Source organism: Herpailurus yagouaroundi, unplaced genomic scaffold, assembly GCF_014898765.1.
Source record: "Herpailurus yagouaroundi ecotype Mexico unplaced genomic scaffold, PumYag 163, whole genome shotgun sequence".
Lineage (NCBI taxonomy): Eukaryota > Metazoa > Chordata > Mammalia > Carnivora > Felidae > Herpailurus > Herpailurus yagouaroundi.
Window position 1 is genome coordinate 32,333,630 of NW_024412404.1, and position 23,814 is coordinate 32,357,443.

General features: G+C 39.9%; 1 protein-coding gene across 2 annotated transcripts in view; it reads left to right on the top strand.

Annotated features, from left to right (window-relative positions):
* Window positions 1-21: 21 nt before the first annotated feature.
* The window catches only part of HECTD2 (HECT domain E3 ubiquitin protein ligase 2), a 77,332-nt gene continuing 53,539 nt past the window's right edge, over window positions 22-23,814 (top strand). The window contains exons 1-2 of one of the 2 annotated variants that reach the window (XM_040485848.1): window positions 22-202; window positions 20,074-20,203. In XM_040485848.1, coding sequence (XP_040341782.1) covers window positions 65-202; window positions 20,074-20,203 — 268 coding nt within the window. In that variant the 5' untranslated portion in view covers window positions 22-64. Of the gene's footprint in view, window positions 203-9,439; window positions 9,735-20,073; window positions 20,204-23,814 lie in introns of those variants that run through there. The other variant, XM_040485847.1, reaches the window with a different exon arrangement.

Sequence of the window (23,814 nt, forward strand, 5' to 3'; positions counted from 1 at the left end):
AGCCCCAGCAGCAGTCCGGCCGCCGCCGCCGCCGCCGCTTCGCGCTCCCGCCGCCCGGCCCGACATGAGTGAGGCGGGTCGGGTGCCCTCGCCTGCCGCGCCGCCGGAGGTGGCGGCGGCCGCTCCGGACGAGAGGAAAGGGAAGGAGCCGGAGCGCGAGAAGCTGCCGCCCATCGTGTCGGCGGGCGCTGGCGCGACTGCGGTAGGTGACGGGCGGGGGCAGCCGGGCGCCCCGACGGCGGGCGTCTGGAGGGAGGGCGGGGGGCGCTCGGAGACCCTCGGGGCCCCCCGCGGAGATGCGCCCGGGCCACCCTTCCCCGGACTGCAGTAGAGTGTGCCTGGTGGACAGCCGCGAACACCTCTAAAGCTGCACCTTTCACCCTCGGGAAATGTTGGGGTGGCCGCGTCCGCTGGCTGTTCGCGGTTATTGTCTGCTTTGAGGGGCCCACTTTGTCTAAGGAAATGGCCAGCATCTCGGAGGCGACGTTATCATCTGTTAGATGAGGATAAGGTGTCAGGCAGGGAGGAGTGGGTTTTCCACGGAGGTGCCTGCCTGCCTGCCTGCCTTAGGGGCGCCGAGATTTCCCCCCTGGCTTCGCTTTTCTTTCCCTTCCCCCCCTTCGGAATGCACAGCCTGGGCGGCGAGTTTCCACTTAATTGTGACCTTTCCGTGGCTGTCAGGGTAGTGGGAGGTAGATGCCTCGGTGATGGTTTTAGTTTTCATATGGTACAGACATGTGACGTAAGGTGGGGAGGCTCTTTTAACCTTTTATTTAAACTCAAGTTATCTAAGCTTGACAGGGATGATTTCCCAGCTGGATTTTCTTAAGGATTATTTGGAGAGCGCTCAGCGGCTTCAAACTACATATTGCCAGATGATGTAATGGGACACCCCCCCCCCCCCCTTCCCTGTTTTTACTGATGGTTATGACTCTGGTACTTTGGAGCACACACACACAAATTAATCTTTAACTTCTGGGATTTTTATTTGACATAACATGTACTTTCTGAAAGTTTGCTTTGGTACATTTAAAGACCATGACTTGTCATGCATCTGTGCTTGACAAAATAGTAAAAGTTTAAAGAACATGATACATTTTCTTTATTCCTACTTGCAATTCATTTCTTAAAACCTCCCTCTTAAATGACTAAGAAGTTACTAAAATAGCTCACTCTTTAAAGCGTTAGGAATAATGTTTTGATTCTGTAGGTTTTTCAAAAATGTCTAAGGACTGTGATAACTGGAAATTGTTAGAACAGGCTCTCTTCATTAAATCATTGTGGCTAAGTGTGGACAGTAATAAAAGAACACATATGGTAAAATATAGCTACAGTTGAGTGGTAAATTGGAGTTGCGGTTAGGAATCACTTTGGGAAATGCTTTGAAGGAATTTGTCATCCAACTGCTTGCAGACCCATTGGGGTTCCTGTGTTGGTACCCTGGACTTATCCAGGACTTTCTGAACTTGCAAAAAGGCAGTGTTTTAAAAGTTCATTTCTAAATCGGTTGTTTAAAACAATGAATGCATATGCTTATGAGAAACAGTTACATGAATGTGGGTCCTCAAGTGAGTGTCCTCCCCAAAACATATTTATCTCAGTGTGGCTGAAAAATTGAAGGCTTGTAATAAAAACTTGGAGAAATTGATAGTACGGACCTAGGACTACAGACTGTTTCCTGAAACCCTTGGAATTCAGAAATTTTCAGATTTTTAGGAAGGTAATTTGGTATATAGGTCATGTATAATATCCACAAGTGGGGTCCTGGCCAGTTCCCTATAATCAACATGTCAGTAGTTCTGCAGTGTAATGTATGTTTGTTCCCACTAAGTGAGGTGAAGTCAGACTTAAGTATAAATAGCGTCAGATCAGTTCAGATCAGGTTGGATTGTCAAAGAGTTCAGGTCAGGTACATGTTTCATCACCATATGAGTTACAAAAGCCTTTCCGTTTTAATAGCTTATGGGGTTTCGGAAGTGTGAATAAAGGATTATGGACTTTTACCACTAGTCAAACAGAAGAATAGAGTTCAGTAAGCTTTTTTTTTTTTTTTTAACCTTGAATTACAGAAATTAAAGAAAATTGAAGAAAATATGTGTTTGGTTCTCCAGAGGGCAAGAGAGCTGGGATGATGTCTCAGTTCACCAGCAAGTGGGGAAGGCCTTGGTGTGGAGGGGCAGGGAAAGACAGTTTGTGGCCTGTTTGGTTCTTTTTCAGCCTCCATTGTGGATTAGATGGAGCTTCTGGAAGTTTGCTTAGGAACCTGATTGCCATCAGTAACTTTTTTTCTCTGGGCTACTTTCGTGATTCTTTTTTGCCCCAGGTGATCAGTTCTGTCTGTGTAGACTGAGTTCATGATTCAATTAATGTAACCCTCCATTGTTGGCTTTTCCCAAAAATCATTCTATCACGTTTTTGTGAGAGTTTGGAAATAATTCAGAGTGACAGCTCCCTAGAATAAGTAGAAGGTCAGATTATGATGACCCTAATGAAGCCTGAAGAGTTGGGACTATATCCTGGAAGTTTAAAGAAATGTGCAGGAGTGGGCTTCAGGGTGCTGGAAAGAGAGCCCTAAAGTGATTGATCCTAAGACCCCTGAAGTGTGAAGGAAGCCCATTCTAGCCAGGAAGTGCCTAACACAGTGGTCTCAAACCTGACTGACCAGAGTTACCCTGGTAGCACGTCAAAATCCTAATTCCCAGGTCTCCCTCCACAGCACGGGTTTTCAACGTTTGTTGCACCGTAGAATCGCCTGGGGAGCTGTTAGAGCCATCATTGCCCGGTTTCAAATGCAAGCCAGTGAAATCGATCTCAGGCTTCTTTTTACTTCTCACATGTAGCTGAGATTGAAAAATTGATGCTTTATGTACTGAATTAAGGGCTCCATGGAATCTGTGTTTTAACTACATTGCTTCAAGTCTACTTAGTTGGTAGAGCAGTATTTGAAATGGACTGGTGAAAGGTATGGATTAAATGAATGGGGCACAGCAGAAACCAGGGGTGGTGGGAGAACTGAGAGAAAAGGTGGTTAAAGTGGCTCTAGGATGCTCGAGAGGCTCAGGATAGAGCCCTGAGAGAACCATCAAGGTGCGTGGTTTGTGTGGCGAGGTCGTGCAGATCTGCAGAGGTGAGGAGCCCAAGGAATTGGAAATAGTGCGTGGATACGAAAGGCTGGTGGTGTGAACACTGAATCTACTGAGACTGATGGATTAGAGTGGAGGAGAATATTGCAAATTAGTTGCTACTATAGTTGCTAACGGAAGTTAGAAAAATATGGTGAATGGGGGAGAAGAAAGTGGTCAAAGGAAGAGCAGAAATGAGTGGTGGTGAGGATGAGCTTGTCTACTTCAACATTTAAATCAGATGAACAGGAAAAGGGAGGAGGTTCTCCACAGGATAGGGTGGCAAGGAGTGGAATGGGTTCTAGCAAGAGTTAGCTTTAATCAGGTCAAGAAGGTGAAGGGAAATGGGGAAATCAGTTTAGGATTTCAAAGAGAAGTTTGCCCACAGTGAGGGCCAGGAGACTTGTCAAGTAGGTGGAAGGTGAGGGAAGGTTTTGAGGGAAAGCACAAAGTTTGTGGAGAAGATTTGATAGGAAATCAGTAGCAGGAATGAGAAGTTTGTACACATTGTATGAGGTGTGTATAAATGGGCTTAGTGGAACCACTAGCCAAAATGTAACTACCAGTTATTAAACACCTATTATGTTTAGCTTTGGGCTAGATGCTAAGAAAACATAAAAACAAGGTTTAAAAACATTCCTGCCTCGGGGTAGGCAGGGCTAACACATAGAAACATAACAAAGCAAAGCAATGTGTAGAAGTCACAGTGAGCCATAGAAACAATTTGCCCCATAGGAGACCAGAGTAAGGAAATCAGTGTGTGCAGAACTGTGAAGAAAGGCCTGGAAGTAAAGGTAATTATTTAAGCTGGCTGGCCATTGAAGGATGATAGGATTTGGATGGGCAAAAGAAAGTGGGAAAAGTACTCCAGTGGGGAAAACAACATGAACAAGGCTTACAGAGAAGCATTAGGGAGCCATACAGCGAGTCCAATGGAAGTGTGCTGGGAACTTGTGGGAGGTAAGTAAGATTGCATGGGGGCTGGAGCCAGATCACTAGGCACAGAATTATGGACTTTTTTTTTTTTTTTTTTTGTCCATGGTTAGTGGGAAGCCACTGGAGTTGCTTAAATAGAGAATGAATGGCATAATGAAATCCATGGTGGTGATTAGCAATAGCATGGACAGGAGGAGGAAGAGTATAAAGGAAGGAGCTTTGTAGTCGGTGCCCAAGATGACAGGTGCATCCACTCAGGTGGTGGCCATGTGATAAGGGTAAGGGATGGAGGAACCCGCGTGATGTGGAACCTTATTAGAGAACAGAATGATGGGGCGCCTGGGTGGCGCAGTCAGTTAAGCGTCCGACTTCAGCCAGGTCACGATCTCGCGGTCCGTGAGTTCGAGCCCTGCATCGGGCTCGGGCTCTGGGCTGATGGCTCAGAGCCTGGAGCCTGTTTCACATTCTGTGTCTCCCTCTCTCTCTGCCCCTCCCCCGTTCATGCTCTGTCTCTCTCTGTCCCAAAAATAAATAAACATTGAAAAAAAAAAAAAAGAATGAAAAAGAAGGAAGATTGATACATAAAAGGATTCTGCAGTTTCCAGACAGGTTCTCTCAGAGAAACATGTTTACGTAAAAAGGTAATCCAGCCAACATCATTCCAAATGATGTGTATAAACTCACATAAACTCTGTCCCATCTAGTGTTCGGAACAATCTAACATATGGAGAATCTTGTGCCCTTTGTCCATCTTGTTCTAAACAAGAGGTGAGACAGGAAAGAGTGAAGGCTGTGGTGCCGAAGGTATTTTAAGCAATTGAATAAACAACAGATATTACAAAAATACATCATATATGTGTATGCTTAATACATATAAATCATAAATAATAGCTAGTATTTGAGTACCTACTCTACACTAAGCATTTTCCCTGTGTCTCTTGTTTAGTCAGATTGCAACCAAAAACAGTCACCACAACCACTGTGATGGTGAGGAAGATAATCTTATTTCACAGAAAAGGAATCTGAGAGTCAGAGAGGTTACCTGTTCCTTGCTGGAGGGTAAAATGGCCGGTTAGGAGCAGAGTTGGTTTTAAAATTGAGATGTTTCTGACTCAAAAACTCTATGGTCTGCTCTTTCCACATACTATATTGCTGGTGAGGGGCAGTGTGGTTCAAAAAACCTGCACCTACAGCAGTATTTGTTATTTTTGAAAAGAGGTTATGGTCCAGTGACAAGTTTGTTCAAAACTTTGTTACTGGAGATAGAACTATTATGGAAGAGAAAGATGTGTTCAGGGATATCTGATAGTGTCAGTTTTCGTGATGGTGTGAATGATCATTAACTTCTATGTAAAATAAAGCAGTCTAATTAGAGAAAAATAATCTGAGAGTCTTGCGATGTAAAAAGGAAGGGCTATAGCTATATAAACACATATCCAGGGTGTCTCTAATTTTGAGTGGGTTGTAAAGTCTGTTTGTCAATTTTTTTAACTGCACAGCCATTATGTAGTTGCCTGCTTGTTCTCTCATTCATAACTAATTCAGAATGTTAGGACGTGAGTAATTTGACTATATTTAACAATTGGAGAAAAGTGGTCGTTGTGCGTTGTGAACCAGGGAACCTCCAAAAGTGCCTTATATGATTCTGAATCTTCTTCACAGGGGAAATGAGAAGACTAAATTAATACACAAAAAGCATTTAGGAAAGAGGCTTGACAAAGTGAGCTGAATAAATGTTGGATGATATTATTATTATTATTTGCAAACCAACATCTGTCGCTGGAAAGCTGTTTGTAAGCCAGCCAGCCCTTTCTAAGTCCATCCTGTGGCTTTGGTACTTTCCTTCACAACTTTGTGTATCAAGCCTCCAGCCCCGTCCCACCCTGTCTTCTTTCTCCTTTCCTTCTGTGCGTAGACACCACACACACACATACACACACAGACACTCACACACACTGAATTAAAGGACCTCACGCGTCCTCTGAACTCTTCAGGGCTGGTGTATGCCTGGGTTCACGTGAATTTCTTTTTGGAGAGGAAAAGAAATAGCTTCACAAAGGGATACAGCTAGTGTTGCCAGAGCAGCAGCTTGTTTTGGCATAGTGTTTGGAAATTAACTTATTTTGGGTTTGAGTTGAGGAAGAGAGAGTAGAGAAGGATCAACAGAAGACAAGTGAGGAAGTAGGTGGAGCTGAGAAGGCTCTGGGAAGCTTTGATTTCCCTACTTTTTCTGTGGTCTTGCCTTGCAAAAATGTTAGACTGCTACGCCTTATATGAATAACAAGTTGTTCCTAAGTTGATATTTGTAACTTAGTGACATTTTGGTACGCAATCAAAAAACATCTTTGGGGGAATGATTGTAGTAAATGAATATGCCTCTTAAAAATAGAAATTATTGGGGTGCCTGGGTGGCTCCGTCAGTTAAGTGTCCGACTTCGGCTCAGGTCTCATGATCCTGTGGTTCATGGGTCGGAGCCCCATGTAGGGCTCTGTGCTGACAGCTGGGAGCCTGGAGCCTGCTTTGTGGATTCTGTCTCTTGCTCTCTCTGCCTCTCCCCTGCTCGTACTCTGTCTCTCTCTCTCAAAAATAAATAAAACATTTTTTAAAAATTTAAAAATTAGAAATTATTGAAATTTTACTAATTCAACTGAATTGAAAAGTCTGTCTGAAGTCTGAGCCTAGTCATTAAAAAGAGCTCTCTTTCAAATTACCTTGCTTTTGACCCACATGTTTTTATTAAAGAATAGCAAATTGGTTGAGGAATTGCGATTGCATCAAATCAGACATTTTAGAAGTAGTATTTTACTGTATAAAGATAATCTGTTGATGAAAAATTTTTTTCTATTCCTATGTTGTAAGATATGTGAATAAAATTTCCCATGCCACCTTGCTTTCCTGATAAGTGAATACTGAATTTTCTGAGCTTCAGGACTAACCTTTCTTTTATATTAAGTCGGATTACTTTTCAGTTATTTATAAGATTGATTAATTGCATTGTGACTTTTCTGGTGTCAAGATTTTGTTTCAGAATCCACATCCTTATTCCTAGTCTCCTTCGAAAGAATTGGTTTATGTCACTTAAGAAAAGCAATTCCTGGGGCACCTGGGTGGCGCAGTCGGTTAAGCGTCCGACTTCAGCCAGGTCACGACCTCGCGGTCCGTGAGTTCGAGCCCCGCGTCGGGCTCTGGGCTGATGGCTCAGAGCCTGGAGCCTGCTTCCGATTCTGTGTCTCCCTCTCTCTCTGCCCCTCCCCCGTTCATGCTCTGTCTCTCTCTGTCCCAAAAATAAATAAACGTTGAAAAAAAAAAAAATAAAAAAAAAAAAAAAAAAAAAGAAAAGCAATTCCACTTGGACTGGTGCTACTTAGTTTGGGAGGGAAGTTCACACCTTGCAAGTAGCTAACTTTTCACATCTTAATAGAAGGCTACAGAGCAAAGTTAGCACTTTTTAAATTTTTTTTTTTATGTTTATTTATTTTTGAAACAGAGAGAGACAGAGCATGAACGGGGGAGGGTCAGAGAGAGAGGGAGACACAGAATCGGAACAGGCTCCAGGCTCTGAGCGGTCAGCACAGAGACCGACGCGGGGCTTGAACTCACGGAGTGTGAGATCGTGACCTGAGCCAAAGTCGGCCGCTTAACCGACTGAGCCACCCAGGCGCCCCAGCACTTTTGATTTTATAACGCAGCATCCTAATAGGGAACTGTGAAAAAAAAAAACACGAAAAACAAAAAAAGAAAAACAAAATGTCTTTATCCAGTAACAGGGCTTAAAATAGTCTCCTTTGTAGACTAAATACAATTGAGGCCTCTCATCTGATGTGTCCCTAACTGGTGGTTTAGGTCAGTTTCTATTAAAAAAAAAAAAAATTGATAAAGCAGAGAATCTTAAATGCTTTTTATTTTAACTTAAACATATAAAAAACTTTAATGTTTATTTTTGAGAGAGGGAAAGAACAGGGGAGGGGCAGAGAGAGAGGGAAACACAGAATCCGAAGCAGGCTCCAGGCTCTGAGCTGTCAGCACAGAGCCTGACATGGGGCTCGAACTCACAAACCATGAGATCATGGCCTGAACCAAAATCAAGGGTCAGACCCTTAATCGACTGAGCCACCCAGGCGCCCCATTAACTTAAAACATATAAATGTACATATGTTCACCTGCCTTTTGATACAGTGACCTTTACTCAGTATCATAGAAAGTCACTTAATCTTTTGTAAAGTAGTTTTTCTATGCATGATAGGTAGTCCCCGGACTCCTTAATACTGAATGATACATGCATTACCTTAGGAGCACTTAAACTGTTGCTGAAATATTTATCTTTGGATTTGAAAAATAAATTTCAGTGAGGCATGGCCCAAAGTATAGATTGCTATTATCCCTACATGCATATCAGAAATCACCAATGCAAGAAACTCAGTTTTTATCCATTTAGATAATCTTTCGTTCTTTTTCTATAGTCTGTTTTATACTGCATTTATATTTACCACTTTTCCAGCAAAGCCCTTCATCCAAAAGTGATGCAGGGATATTCTGAATCAGAATAATAGTTCTTTTCTTTTTCCTAAGGTTGTATGTTGTATTGAGTCTAGTTTAGGAAAGTATGTTTTCATCTGTCTGGATCAGCTCTGTCGAATAGAAATATAATGTGAACCACACATGTAATTAAAAACTTTCTAATAGCTACATTAAAAAGAGTAAAAATAAAGAGGAAAAGTTACTTTTAATAATATATTTTATTTAGCCCAACATATCCAGAAACTTACACTTCGGTATTTAACCAATATAGACACTTCCTGAGAGACTTTGCCTCTCTTTCGTACTAAGTCTTTGAAAATTGTGTATTTTATACTTCATAGATATCTGTTTGGACTAGCACATTTCAAGTACTCAGTAGCTCCCTCTAGCAAATGTAGTATATGCTCCAGCAAATGGGCATATTAAGCAGTGCAGATCTAGAGAATATCTTCTTGTCCTCCCAAGATTCCTTAAATTCATTCTTAGTTTGAATGCCTATTGTTGCAATCCTCAGAGTGTCCTCCTCCTCCTCCTTATAGAGATACATGAGGTGGAAACTACTTCTATGATGATACTAAGTGTAGCATCGGAGTGTAGAGCCTAGTTTTCTAGAGGATACATGACACTTGGTATCGCAACAAATTGAACACAGAAGCAGGTAGAAGAATCCAGCTGTCTTCTGTGAAATCAGATGTTAAAAAATAGATTTGCAAAATGCAAAACAATGGCACTGTTCTCACTAAGAGGTTTGTTTGTTTGGGAAAATAATATTTTCCACACACGGGTTTATTGTTCTCTTAAAAGGAATTAATACATGCAATAATTTTTAAGAGGGTAAAGGGATTCTGAGACCAGAAAGTTGGAGACACAGGTTGAATTCCCTTGGTTCTTTATTTGGCATTATTGATGATAGGTATTCTACATAAGTGTGTTTTCCAACTAACGAAGTGTTATTGCACATTTTAGAATGTCCAGATGTTGTTTATTGTATGGAGCATTTTCTAAAATACATCATGTACATGTCAGACGATACTGAATGTAATCTAGCACATCCTGTTGACTGGACCCCTGCGACAGCTCTGCATCCAGAGCTTACGTATTCGCGGAGCTCTGTGTCAAGTTCATCTAGCTGTACATTTGCAGTGTTGGTCTCTTCTGTGAGTAAAATTTCAGCCAGTTGACCCATCCAAATAGCTAGAATGTAACATTAATTTTCACTTGATACAGTTTAAAATGCAAGCATTTCCAGCTTGTTCACAAAACTAGTAGGTTGAACCATGTTATGAATGAATAATGAGTTTTGTAGATAGAGAAATTCAATTTTAATTCAGTCTAACATAGTGGTGAGATGCTATGGCTTGAAAATGTTTCATGGTGAAACAGAGCCAGCAAGGATTATTTTATCAATGATTGGTTTAGAATGTGAACAAAAATGTTTTATATTGTACAGCAGCTTTTGGGGATTAGAGGATGAGCAAGGTAAATTTTATCACAATCTTGAATATGGTGGAACTTGGTATTCAGCACAAAAGCTATTATGGAAAACTATGAATGTCCTTTTTATTAGTATCTGATGAGAAATATGGTGAAGAAATCAGAAATTTAACTCAGGGGTAGTTTGTTCCTCAGTAAAAGTTGAAAATAGGAATTTGTATTAAAATAAAATTTAAAATAAAGTTGACAGTATTTTATGTTAACAGGAGCAGAGCAGTTTTGTCTATTTGTCTAAGTATTTTCTATTTCCATTTTTTGAAATTGCTTGTGATTATAGAGACCACTGAGGTCAATGTTAGGTACTTGTGAAATGTAATCTTTGGTTAGTTATATAATTACTGCGTAAAAATTTTTCTGCTGTTCGTGGAGCTCACAGTTGCCTCTGCCTAGAGAGTCAAGTCTATTATTTGCTATACCAGGTTTAAATATTTTGAGTTTTTTCCTCAATGAATTCTTGCTGGTACCCGGGGCCCCCCGCCCCCCCCCCATTTGTGCTTATCTTCAATCTGTAACAGCTGGTTGGGTATCCTGCTACTCTGTGTTCTTCAACACATCCAGCCCACTGTTTGCAGGCTGGCCACATTCCAGGACTTCATCCTTAATGTTCTCCTTCTGTAGGACTCACAGATCGCATTTCCGAAACTCCTCACGAAACCAGATGTAATTGTGGTAGATCCAATTCTTAGATGACTCAAAAAGTAATGATCTCTAACCTTTAATTTAGTCTGATGTTTGATGTCAGTTAATACCCAATAGCTTGTTGAGTTGTTTCTCTGATTTTTAGTTTACACGACACAATATGCTGCCCTGTTTCTTCTCATGAAAGTATTGGTTTCGTGTAAGAGTTCTCTTATATCTTGGACAAGAGTGTGGGGCAGCGGCTGTTTTGAGAGTTGGCTGTTGTTAATCTGTAGTGTACTGTCAACCTGTAAAACGGTCCACAATTTATCCCATGTCATCTAAGTATAAGGTATCAAGAACACAGCTGTCTTACAAACGAGAGACTTACGAGACCAAGGATTTCTTTTTCATGTCATTTAAGGTTTTTTGATTAGAAGGAGCAGAAAGTAAGAACAAATATGCCTCCTTTTTGAAAAAGGTGGGGGACGCCTGGGTGACTCAGTCAGTTAAGCATCCAACTTCGGTTCAGGTCATGATCTCGCAGTTCATGGATTTGAGTGCCACATTGGGCTCCAGTTTGGAGCCTGGAGCCTGCTTCGGATTCAGTGTCTCCCTTTCTCTCTGCCTCTCCCCCACTCATGCTCTGTCTCTCTCTCTCAAAAATAAACATTAAAAATTTTTTAAAAAAGAAAAGAAAAAGGGGGTTTATTGCAATGATACATGCATGCATATCAGAACCAGAAAGCAAAGTGGAAGAGAGACTGGCTACTTTCTGTGCCTCTGCTGTTCTCTTACTCTTGGCTGGGCTCTCTTTTCCATATTCCTTTATCTGAAATCTGGAAAGACCTTCTGATGAAATGCTAGGAAGCATTGATGCCCTTTATGTCAGGTAACCTAATGTGTAGCCACATAGGCTGCAGATGGCTGCCTTTTGGTTGAGTGCCTGTCTCCGCTCCCATCCTTGGCCATTCCTGCACAAAGAATAGCAGTAATGCTATGGGGTCAACAGAAGCAAACATTGGATTTGGCAGCCATGAAACATGCTCGGTGTATCTTCCCTCAAACCTTTGTACCTTTCCAGCCACTGGCCTTTCTCCCCTGCTATGAAGCTTCTGGACAGAGCAATCCCTGCTCATTGCCTACATCCCAAATTTCCCATTCATTCACCAGTCCATTTCATATAGTTTCTGCCACTGCCTTCCCTGAATTTGTTGTCTCCAGTGTCCCCTAGATTTCACACTTGCTCATTCTAGTAGGCTCATTTCAGACCTAACCACTCCATCATTTAACATCGTTGATCACTTTTTTCTTGAAACTTTATCCTCCCTTAGTTTTTAACACATTACCTTTTCTTGGATTTCATATCTCTTTGGCTGTTGACTCCTTCTCTTCTTTGTCAGCTTAATCATACATGCCTCAGAGATACTGTAGGTTGAGTTCTAGGGTACTGTGATAAAGCAAATATTACAATAAAGTGAGTCAAATGAATTTTTTGGTTTCCCGGTACCTATAAAATTATGTTGACACTATACTGTAGCTTATTAAGTGTATAAAAGCATAATATCTAAAAATCAATACACATACCTTAATTAAAAATACTTTATTGCTAAAAAATGCTAACCATCATTGGAGCTTTCAGTGAGTTGTAATCTTTTTTGTGGTGGAGGGTCTTGCCTTGTTTTTTTTTTTTTTTTAAGCAAATTCTTTTTACTTATTTTCTTTAAAGGATGGGGAGAAGGGCAGAGGAAGAGTGAGAATCCCATACTCAGTGTGGAGCCCAACATGGGGCTCAATCCCATGAGCCAGAATCAAGAGTCAGACACTCAACCAACTGAGCCACCCAAGCACCCCAGTCTTGCCTTGAGGTTGGGGTGTCTGTGGCAGTTTCTTACGACAACAGTGAAGTTTGCTGCATCGATTGGCTTTCCTTTCACAAATGATTTCTCTGCGGCCTCTGATGCTGGTCGATAGCATTTACCCACAGTAGGATTTCTTTCAAAATGAGAGTCATTTGTCTCAAACCCTGCTGCTGCTTTATCAACTAAGTTTTCGTAATAATCTAAATCGTTTCTTGACATTTCAGCAATCTTCACCAGGAGTTGATTCCATCTCAAGAAACCACTTTCTTTACTCATGCATAAGAAGCAACTCCTCGGGGCGCCTGGGTGGCTCAGTCGGTTAAGCGTCCGACTTCAGCCAGGTCACGATCTCGCGGTCCATGAGTTCGAGCCCCGCGTCGGGCTCTGGGCTGATGGCTCAGAGCCTGGAGCCTGTTTCTGATTCTGTGTCTCCCTCTCTCTCTGCCCCTTCCCCGTTCATGCTCTGTCTCTCTCTGTCTCAAAAATAAATAAATGTTAAAAAAAAAAATTTAAAAAAAAAAAAAAAGAAGCAACTCCTCACCTGTTCAAGTTTTATCGTGAGATCGCAGCCGTTCGGTCCCACCTTTGGGCTCCACTTCTGATTCCAGTTCTCTTGCTCTTTCCACCACATCTCCCTCCAGTGAAGTCCTGGGCCCCTCAAAGTCCTCCCATGAGGGTTGGAGTCAACTTCTTCCAAACTCCTGTGAATACTGATATTTTGACCTCTTCCCATTAGTCACAAATGTTCTTAATGTCATCTGGAATGGTAAATCCTTTCCAGAAGGTTTTCGGTTGACTTTGCCCAGGCCTATCAGAGGTAATCCTGTCTATGGCAGCTATAGCTTCATGAAATGTATTTTTTAAATATGACTTAGAAATCAAAATGACTCCTTGATATATGAGCTGTAGAATGTTGTGTTAGTAGGCGTGGAAACAATATTCGATGCCTTATACATCTTCATCAGAGTTCCTGAGTGACCAGGTGCCTTGTCAATGAGCAGTAATATTTTGAAATGCATCTTTTTTTTTTCTGAATAGTAGGTCTCAGCAGTGGGCTTAAAATACTCAGTAAACCATATTGTAAACAGATGTGCTGTCACCCAGGCTTTGTTATTCCATTTATAGAGCACCGGGAGAGTAGACTTAGCATAATTCTTAAGGGCCCTAGAATTTCCAGAATGGTCAATGAGCATTGGCTTCAAGTTAGAATCACCAGCTGCATTAGCTCCTAGAAGAGAGTCAGCCTGTCTTTTGAAACCAGGCATTAACTTCTCCTTTCTGTGAAAGTTTTAGATGAATCTTCTTCCAATAGGAGGCTGTTACGTCTACACTGAAAAATCTGTTGTTCAGTGCAGCCACCTTCATGAATTATCTTAGCTAGATCTTCTGGATAACTTCTGCAGCTTCTACATCAGCACTTGCTGTTTTACGTTGCACTTTTATGTTATGGAGACAGCTTCTTTCTTTAAACCTCATGAACCAACCTCTGCTAGCTTCCACCTTTTCTCCTGCAGCTTCCTCACCTCTCTCAGTCTTCATGGAATTGTAGAGAGTTAGGGGCTTGCTCTGAATGGGGCTTTAGTTGAAGGGAATGTTGTGGCTGCTCTGATCTTCCGTCCAGATCACTAGACCTTTTTTCATATCAACCACAAAGCTGTTTTGCTTTCTTATCATTCATGTGTTCATGGGAGTAGCACTTTTAATTTCCTTCAAGAACTTTTCCTTTGCATTTTCAACCTGGCTGTTTGGTGCAACAGGCCTAATTTTCAGCTTATTTCATGCATCAAAATACCTTCTTCACTAAGCAGAATCACTTCTGGCTTTTGATTTAAAGTGAGATATGTAAGTTTTGCCTTCACTTGAGCACTTAGAAGCCATTGTAGGGTTATTAGTTGGCCTAATTTCAATATTGTTGTTTCTCAGGAGACAAGGAGGCCCAAAGAGAGGGAGGGAGATGGGAGAAAGGCCAATCCATGAAACAATCAGAACACACACATTTACCAATTAAATTTCCCATCTTATATGGCCATGGTTTGTGGTGCCCCAAAACAATTACAATAGATCAAAACAATTATACCAAGGATCACTGATTACAGATCACCATAATAATAATGAAAAAGTTTGAAATATTGGAAGACTTATCAAAATGTGGCACAGAGACACAAAGTAAGCAAATGTTATTGGAAAAATGGTGCTGATAGACTTCCTTGATGCAGTTGCCACAAACCTTCAATTTGTAAAAATGCAGTATCTGTGAAAAAGGATAAAGTAAAGCATAACAAAAGGTGTGCCTGTATTTCCCACAGTTCTGTCCTTATATTAGTTGTGCATAACAATGGCTACACAACAGTCGCATAATGATAACCCTGTCAATTAGTAAAATATCCATTATCTTGACATGAGAAACATGCTTTTGCCTAGCAGCGAGCATTGATTCCTTTTCCGGTCACTCATGAATCATAGTCTTATAAAACCCAGTCTAGAATTTTCAAGTTTTTGGTGAGTTGTCAAAGTATGCCCGTTCTCCTGAAATTTGAAGTAGAGCATTTTACATTCCTTCTTTATTTTGTAATTTATGGAAGAGTTCTGTGATTCTCATTATGCTTCACATTTGGAACTGAAATAGCTGTTACGTTTTGCCATTGTTTTGGCCCAGCCCTCCGTGCCTCTTCTTTCCCTGTTCCTGTTGTCCTGGTTCAGACTTCAGATTCCCTCTGATAGGCCTGGTTTAGCTTCTGAAGAGCCCTTCAGCCTCTTGCCTACACTGCCGACAGAGTGATTTTTCTGCGATACAGATATGATCATGTCACTCCCCGCTTAGAAGTCCTCAGTGATTTTTCCCTTTCTCCTTCCAGCACATCATCTCTACTCCATAGCCTGAAGCCTTCATGAGATGGTTCTGCCTGCTTTTCCAGCCTCATCTTACTGGGCCATTCTCCCCTTCTGATTCTCTCTTTCAACCACACTGCTCCCTAAATCCTACTATTGCTAAGTCTTAGATAACGGCTGTCTTTGACAGTTATCAGTGGAAAAAACAAAAACCTTCCTTTGCATATTAACTTATTAGAGATATTCAAAGCTAAGTTAACAAAGCTCCATTATTGAGAGGCCATTCATTGATCTCATTGTACAAATTGGTTACTTACATTGCTTGCTATGTGTAAATGAAATATATAGTGCATCAAATTTGGCATTTGCTCCCACTATCCTTTAAGATATTCTATAGAACAAAACATACAAATAAGCAAACTTGGCCCTAGTAGTTAATACAATTCTTATTTAAGTATCCTAATATTTATAGTAAGGAATGATTTACTTTTTAAATATATAGCTTATTTTTCTTTTATTTTCCTAATCAACATACTGGTTTTGTGAATTTGATTATGCAAATTATGTAATTTACTAAGACTGTTTTATAGAAAAATATTGGATATCACTGTCTTTTTTTTTTTTTTTAATGTTTTTATTTATTTTTGAGACAGAGAGAGACAGAGCATGAGCAGGGAAGGGGCAGAGAGAGAGGGGGACACAGAATCCGAAGCAGCTCCAGGCTCTGAGCTGTCAGCACAGAGCCTGACGCGGGGCTCAAACTCACAGACTGTGAGATCATGACCTGAGCCGAAGTCGGATGCTTAACCGCTTAACCGACTGAGCCACCCAGGTGCCCCTGGATATCATTGTCTTATCTCTTTATCCAATTTTCTCTCTCCTTGGGAATCTGTATTCTAATTCTACTAGAGATTAGAATTGATAACTGTTAAATGGCTTTATTGATAGGATCAGTTAGTTGTTATTTTTTATTATTTGGAGATTCCACATATGAACTGAGCAATGTTCTTTGGGACCTTCTTTTATTGAGAAGGGGTAGAGGAAGCAAGAGGAAAATAAAATATTGAGTCTTTCCTGGATTGCTAGGACATCAAATATTTCCTTAAAGTACACTTAGTTTTTCTCTTTAACGTTAATTTCCTCTGCTTAGATGAGTTGCTCCTAAAGCTATTGAATTTCATTCAGCATATATCTGTAAAAGTCAAGAAGATAATGTCAGCCACAAAAGGTTGTTGTGAAAACAGCCTGTGTTAGGTATAACACACTTACTGTCACAGGATAGATTCTTAATAAGTGATAGCTACTATACTGAGAGACTTTGATATAAGGTGATTTAAGGGTAGAGAGTTCAGAGTCATTCAGAGTTTGAATCCCCACTTACCAGCTTTGTGGCTGTGGGCTTGGCACTTGAGTTTCCTCATTCACAAAGTGGGGTGTAAATACATACCTCATAGGAATGTTATATTAAGGTACTTAATACAGCACCAAGCCTATAGCAAGTACTCAATAAATGACTTATTTTACTATGTTATCACAGGAATAGTCATTTCTTGAGCCACTCATCACATCATAGGTTTTGTACAAGACCCTACATGATCCTGTTTACGATTCTGAAAACAGATTCATATCCTACATCCATTAGAAAACTACTTTACAGAGGTGCCTGGGGGGCTCAGTCAGTTAAGCATCTGACTCTTGATTTCAGCTCAGTTCATAGTCCCATGGTTCGTGGGATCGAGCCCCGTGTCAGGCTCTGTGCTGACAGTGCAGAGCCTACTTGGGATTCTGTCTCTCCCTCTCTCTGTCTCTGCCCCTTCCCTGCTCATGTGCTCTCTCTTTCTCTCTCTCTCAAGATAAATAAATAAACATAAAAAAAAGAAGACTACTTTAGTTAGGCAATATGTTTAATGGGCTGGATTATATAGACTAATCCTAACTCAGAAATACTAATTAGTCTTCACTGAGCCCAAGTCTAGGCAATGAGGAAGTAAAATTTCTACTTGTCCCCATTAGAATGAGTCAGATGGTCCCACTTGTCTGTAAAAGAGTAGGGAAAGTGGGAGCGTGAATCCATGGTAATTGTAAATATTTCTGCTACATGTTATATGAGCAGATTCTGAAAAGGCAAATGGAGGTCAGTTTGGTGAATGAGGAAGGAGGAGAAGAAAAAAAGGAACTGAAAGACAAATTAAAGGAGCAATATTCCATAGTATATATACACCACATCTTCTTTATCCATTCATCAGTCAACGGACACGTGGGCTTTTTCCATAATTTGACTATTGTAGATAATGTGCCATAAACATCAAGGTGTAGGTACCCCTTTGAATTAGTATTTTTGTATTCTCTGGGTAAATACATAGTGCAGTTGCTGGATCGTACGGTAGTTCTATTTTTAACTTAAAAAAATTTTCTTAATGTTTATTTTTGAGAGAAAGACAGAATGCAAATGGGGGAGGGGCAGAGAGAGGGAGACACAGAATCTGAAGCAGGCTCCAGGCTCTGAGCTGTCAGCACAGAGCCCCATGCGGGGCTTGAGCCCACAACCCGTGAGATCATGACCTGAGCTGAAGTCAGACGCTTAACTGACTGAGCCACCCAGGAGCCCCTTAACTTTTTGAGGAACCTCCATACTGTTTTCCAGAGTGGCTGCACCAGTTTGCAACAGTACAAGAGAGTTCCCCTTTCTCCACATCTCACCAACACCTATTGTTTCTTGTGTTGTTAATTGTAGCCATTCTAACAGGTGTGAGGTGGTATCTCATTGTAGTTTTGGTCTGCATTTCCTTCATCTTGAGTGCTGTTGAGCATCTTTTCATGTGTCTGTTGGCCATCAGTATGTCTTCTTTGGAAAAATGCGTCTTCATGTCTTCTGCCCATTTTTAAATTGGATTATTCATTTTTTGGGTGCTGAGTTTTAGAAATTCTTTATATATTTTAGATACTAACCCTTTATCAGATATGTTGTTTGAAAATATTTTCTCCCATTTTGTAGCTTGCCTTTTAGTTTTGTTGTTTATTTTCTTCCCTGTGCATAAACTTTTTTATTTTGATATAGTCCCAATAGCTTATTTTTGCTTTTGCGTCCCTTCCGGAGACGTATCTAGAAAGAAGTTGCTGCAGCTGATGTCAAAGAAGTTACTGCCTGTGTTCTCATCTAGGATTTTAATGGTTTCCTGTCTCACATTTAGGTCTTTAATCCATTTTGAATTTATTTTTGTATATGGTGTAAGAAAGTGGTCCAGTTTCATTCTTTTGCATGTTGCTGTCCAATTTTCCCAGCACCGTTTGTTGAAGGGACACTCTTTTTCCCATTGGATATTCTTTCTTGCTTTGTTGAAGATTAATTGACCATATGGTTGTGGGTTCATTTCTGGGTTTTCTTGAAGTCTGGAATTGTGTCTCCTTCAGCTTTGCTTTGTTTTTCAAGATTGCTTTGGCTATTTGGGGTCTTTTGTGGGTCCATACAAAATTTAGGATCGTTTGTTCTAGCTCTGTGAAGAATGCTGTTGGTGTTTTGATAGGGATTGCATAAATATGTAGATTGCTTTGGGTAGTACAGACATTTTAACAATATTTGTTCTTCCTGTCCACAAGCATGGAATGTCTTTCCATTCCCTTGTGTCATCTTCAATTTCTTTCAGCAGTGTTTGGTAGTTTTCAGAGTAGAGGCTTTCACTTCTTTGATTAGGCTTATTCCTAGGTATCTTATTATTTTTGGTGCAATTGTAAATGGGATCGATCCCTTAATTTCTCTTTCTATTGCTTCATTATTGGTGTGTAGAAATGCAACAGATTTCTGTATGTTGATTTTCTGTCCTGCAACTTCTGAATTCGTTTTTCAGTTCTAGCAGTTTTTTTGGTGGAGTCTTTCAGGTTTTTTATATATAGTATCATGTCTTTTGCAAATAGTGAAGGTTTTACTTCTTCCCTGCTGATTTGGATGTCTTTTGTTTCTTTCTGTTGCGTGATTGCTGAGGCTAGGACTTCCAGTACTATGTTGAGTAAAAGTGGTGAGAGCGCACATCCCTCTCTTCTTCCTGACCGTAGAGGAAAAGCTCTCAGTTTTTCCCCATTTGGGATGATATTAGCTGTGAGTTTTTCACATGTGACCTTTATTATGTTAGCATTATCTTTTTAAATTCTGGCACACCCAAGGTATAGTCACAGTGCTTGAAAAGAAATGAACTCTAATAAAAGGTTTATCTTTTTGCCTGAACTTTTCAAGTCGCTGCATCAAAAGACAACAAAACCTTCAATGAATTGATGTGTGAAGTATCACATGCATGTTACCTATTGGAAATAATATTTGTGGAGCTCATAAAAATAAAGTTATCTAAATACAAAACGAAAAGAGCAGTTAACATGAATGGAGCGTGTTGTGCGAGGAGCTATGCCGGTTACTTTCTGTGCATTATCTCAGTGAAACCTCACAGTAACCCTGTGAGGAAGATACTGTTAATACCCCTGTTTCCAAACTCTGTCAGTTTATAGCATGATATGACTATTTTCATTGTATATTTAAAACAATTTGGTCCTAGAAAAGGTAAGTCAATGTTATATATTTTGTCTATTATCATACATCTATCATCAAATTAAAATCTCTGTTATAAGTGTTTATGATTTCTGCAATAAAATAATTTAAATATAGCCAGTGGGAATTGTGCTGCAATGTTAATTTTTCTGTTTTTAGGGTTTGGACAGAGGATCCAAAGGCCAAATTTCCACTTTTAGCAGTTTTATTTCAACTGTTAACCAGAAGAAAGAAGCTGCTGAAAACAGAAGTTCACCTACACATCTTGTTTTCCCTAACATCAAGAATGGTAAATTAATAATAATTGAAAGTACACATAGTCTGGATATTTTGGTTGAAAGTATATTATCAAACTATTAAAGAGTCATCTGGTAGGTGAAGTTAATTAATACAGTATGAAAAAGAAATAAGCTGTATAAATATTTACAGAAAGAAGCAAAATTGTTATTTGTAGGTGATTGTTACATAGGGTAAGGTATGAATGACATATAAATCTCATGAATAATAACGTTTGGCTAGACAGCCGGACACAAAACAAATATACGAAAATTCACTAGATTTCCTTTATTTGAGGAATAATCAATTAGAAGACTTGATGGAAAACAATGAAATACTTAGAAATAAACCTAAAAGGAAACAAGCAAAACCTACGTGGAGAAAAGTGTAATACTTTATCAAAAGACTAAAAGGTCGTGGGATGGAAAAATGTCATGAATATCATAAAGATGTCAGGTATACCTGGTTTACTCTCTACATTTAATCAAATTTTGGGCAGTTCTTTGGGGGGGGAACTTAAGAAAATGGTACCCTTTGTGATCTAGAAGAGTCATTGTCCAAGAAAATGCAAGCAAAAACACTGAGGAAGCCCGTTCCTCCAGAGGACACATATTATGAAGCTATTCTACTTGCATCAAAAGTAGCCAAATGGACAGTAAAAATGCAGTGTATAAGTGGTATTCAGCTGTTCAAAAAATGGAATCAGGATGACTGGTTAACCTATCAAAAATAATAACTTGAGATTTTTAAAACTAAAAAATACCAGAAGAAAAGGCAGGAGGTTGTTTCTATATGGTCTCCTGGCATGACAACAATGCCAAGAGCCATAAAACAAAAAATTGACAAGTTTGAGTACTTAAGAAAATTCAAAACTTCCGTAGGAATTTTTAAAAGTCATAAAGTTAAAATATAAATGTCACAGTTGGTGAAAAACATATCCTTAATCATAAAGATTATGAATAAATCAATAAAAGGAATATTCCAATAAAAAAAAGGCAAGGGGTATGAGCAGACCAGTCAAAAGAGGAGATATGAGCAGTTAACACGCATGTGAAAGGATGCTCAGTCTCACTTGTATTTAAAGAAGTACAAATTATAACAAGAATTTAACATTTTCCTCTTCAGTTGCAAAGAGTGAAAGGATTTATATCTGTGATGTTGTCTAGGGAGTGTGAAAATTGGCACTTTTATGAATGGATGGCTTGGAATACTATGCCTCTATTAAGAAAAATGTGATATGTATATAAAGTGTCTAGGAGAAAGAGCCACACAATACACTGTAAAATGAAAAACCCAAGTTACACATAATACGACTCCAATTTTCTAAGAATAGGGAAACCTTTTTTACTTCTTTGAGCATATGAAGAGGCATGGAAGGATGCCCACCAGTCAGTTCATGGTTTTCTCAGAAAAGTAGAATTGGGTGTATATTATAAATATGCTTTATTTCTTTATACAATTCTGTATTGTTTTGTCACAGGAAACATCCATTACTTGCATAATTTTGAGTTCCCCTGGCCTGTAACAAAAGAAATCTGCAAAGGTTTAAATGTCCCTTGCATCTAAACAAAAGAAAACAAACCTAGAAATGTTTAAGGACACAGTTTTTGGTAAATTATTGTGTCCATCAGGTGCATGTGACATAAATTATTCTTTTTTTTAAATTTTTTAAAATGATTATTTATTTTTGAGAGAGAGAGAGCGCGCGCGCACGCCTGGGAGGGGCAGAGAGAGAGAGAGAGGGAGACACAGAATCCAAAACAGGCTCCAGGCTCTGAGCTGTCAGCATAGAGCCCGACGTGGGGCTCGAACTCATGAACCATGAGATCATGACCTGAGCCAAAGTTGGACACTTAACCGACTGAGCCATCCAGGCACCCCTGGCGTAAATTATTCTTACACAGATTTTTAGGTGACATTCCACACTAGTGCTCGACCTGTTGATTTACACTTTTACTTAATTTACACAATAATTTACACTTTTGCAGGTTAGTATTTACATTATCTGATTTATCAACCTTTGCCTTTGATAACTTCTTTTTTCCTTTATTTATATACTCAACAGTGTGCACACATACATAAATTCATATTCTGTCATCTCAGGCTTACTCCAAGGAGGCACTTGTGCCCTTTATGTCACAGTCCCCTAGCCCACAACAAAATAAAATAAACCTGTAGTTTGGTACCATTAAACAAACAAAGAAAATGAGCCTATTTGATGAGGGAGTGGAGTTGAGAGAAATGATATGTATATGAGACATGTTAACTGCATACCAGCTATAAATTTTATTTGTGTATTATTTGTGTATACATTATTTTATTTGAGCCTCACAACAGTCACATAAAATAGAATAGATATTAGAATCCCTGTTATTAGTTATTATTAGTTATTAGTTATCTATTGCTGTATAACAAATTACGATAAACCTAATTGTTTTAAACAACACCTATTTATTAGCTGATGGCTCTTTAAGTCAGAGGTCTTGGTGGGTGAGCAGGGTTTTCTACTCAGAGCCTCACAAGGTGTTGGCTGGGCTAGATCCTGGGGAAGAATCCTTCGGGCACCTTCAGGCTGCTGGCAGAATTCATTGTTTGCAGTTGTAAGGCCAACGTCCCGCCTCCCTGGTGGCCATAAGCCAGGGATGCTCTCAGCTTCTAGAGACCACTTGCACCCTCCACCTCCGCTCATAGACCCTGGAGTATCACAGCTTCCTGTTTTAAGGCTGGCAGCCGGCGCCCTTGTGTTGAATCCTCTTCCTGCTTCCAGTCTCTCTGACTTTATCTTTTGCAACCAGTGGGAGGAAACTCTCTGCCTCTAAAGGTCTCAGTCATTAGGTTTGCCTACCTGGATAATCTCCCTATTTTAAGGTCAACCAATTAGTAACCTTAAGTACTTATTTCTCTGCAGTCCCTTTTGTCATGTAATCCCGATGGAATATTAGAAAGCTGAGACTCATGGGGGCCATCTTAGTTTCTGTTTATAACACCATTTTATAAGTAAGGAAACAGGCTCAGAGAGGGTAAATGACTAGGCCGAGGTCACCGCTAAGTGTCAGAACCAAAATTCAGTCCACAATTTCTGACAACAAAACTCTTGTTCCTCTGACAGATAGAGGAAACTCCTGATTGACTTGTTTCTCTTGCCTGATTAATCATATCACATTAATCATACAACTCTTATTACATCATCTTCATATTCCCTAACGCTTCCAAAATTAAATTAAAAAAATTTTTTACCATGACACTCAAGGATGTTCAAAATATGACAGCTTTTCGTCATTATGTCCCACTTTTCCCCTACATATAACTTACATTTCAACTCTTCTCCTGGATGCCTCCTCACACCTTACCTCAGAGGGTTTTTTTTGCCAGTTTGATCCCACTGCCTGGAATGCACTCTCCCCTCATCTCCACCTGACAGAGATCCTGTCCTTCCAAGCTACTTCTTTACCAAACCTTTGCTGATTCTCTCCAACCAGATACAGTTCTTCCCTTCTTTGACGCTCCATTTAGGTTTTCTTTTGTTATTTCCTCTTATTAGTCTCCCAGTCTTATGAAATATCACTTGTATACTATAATCTCTTAGACTGTATGTTCCATGAGGGAATAAATACCTTTGTAATC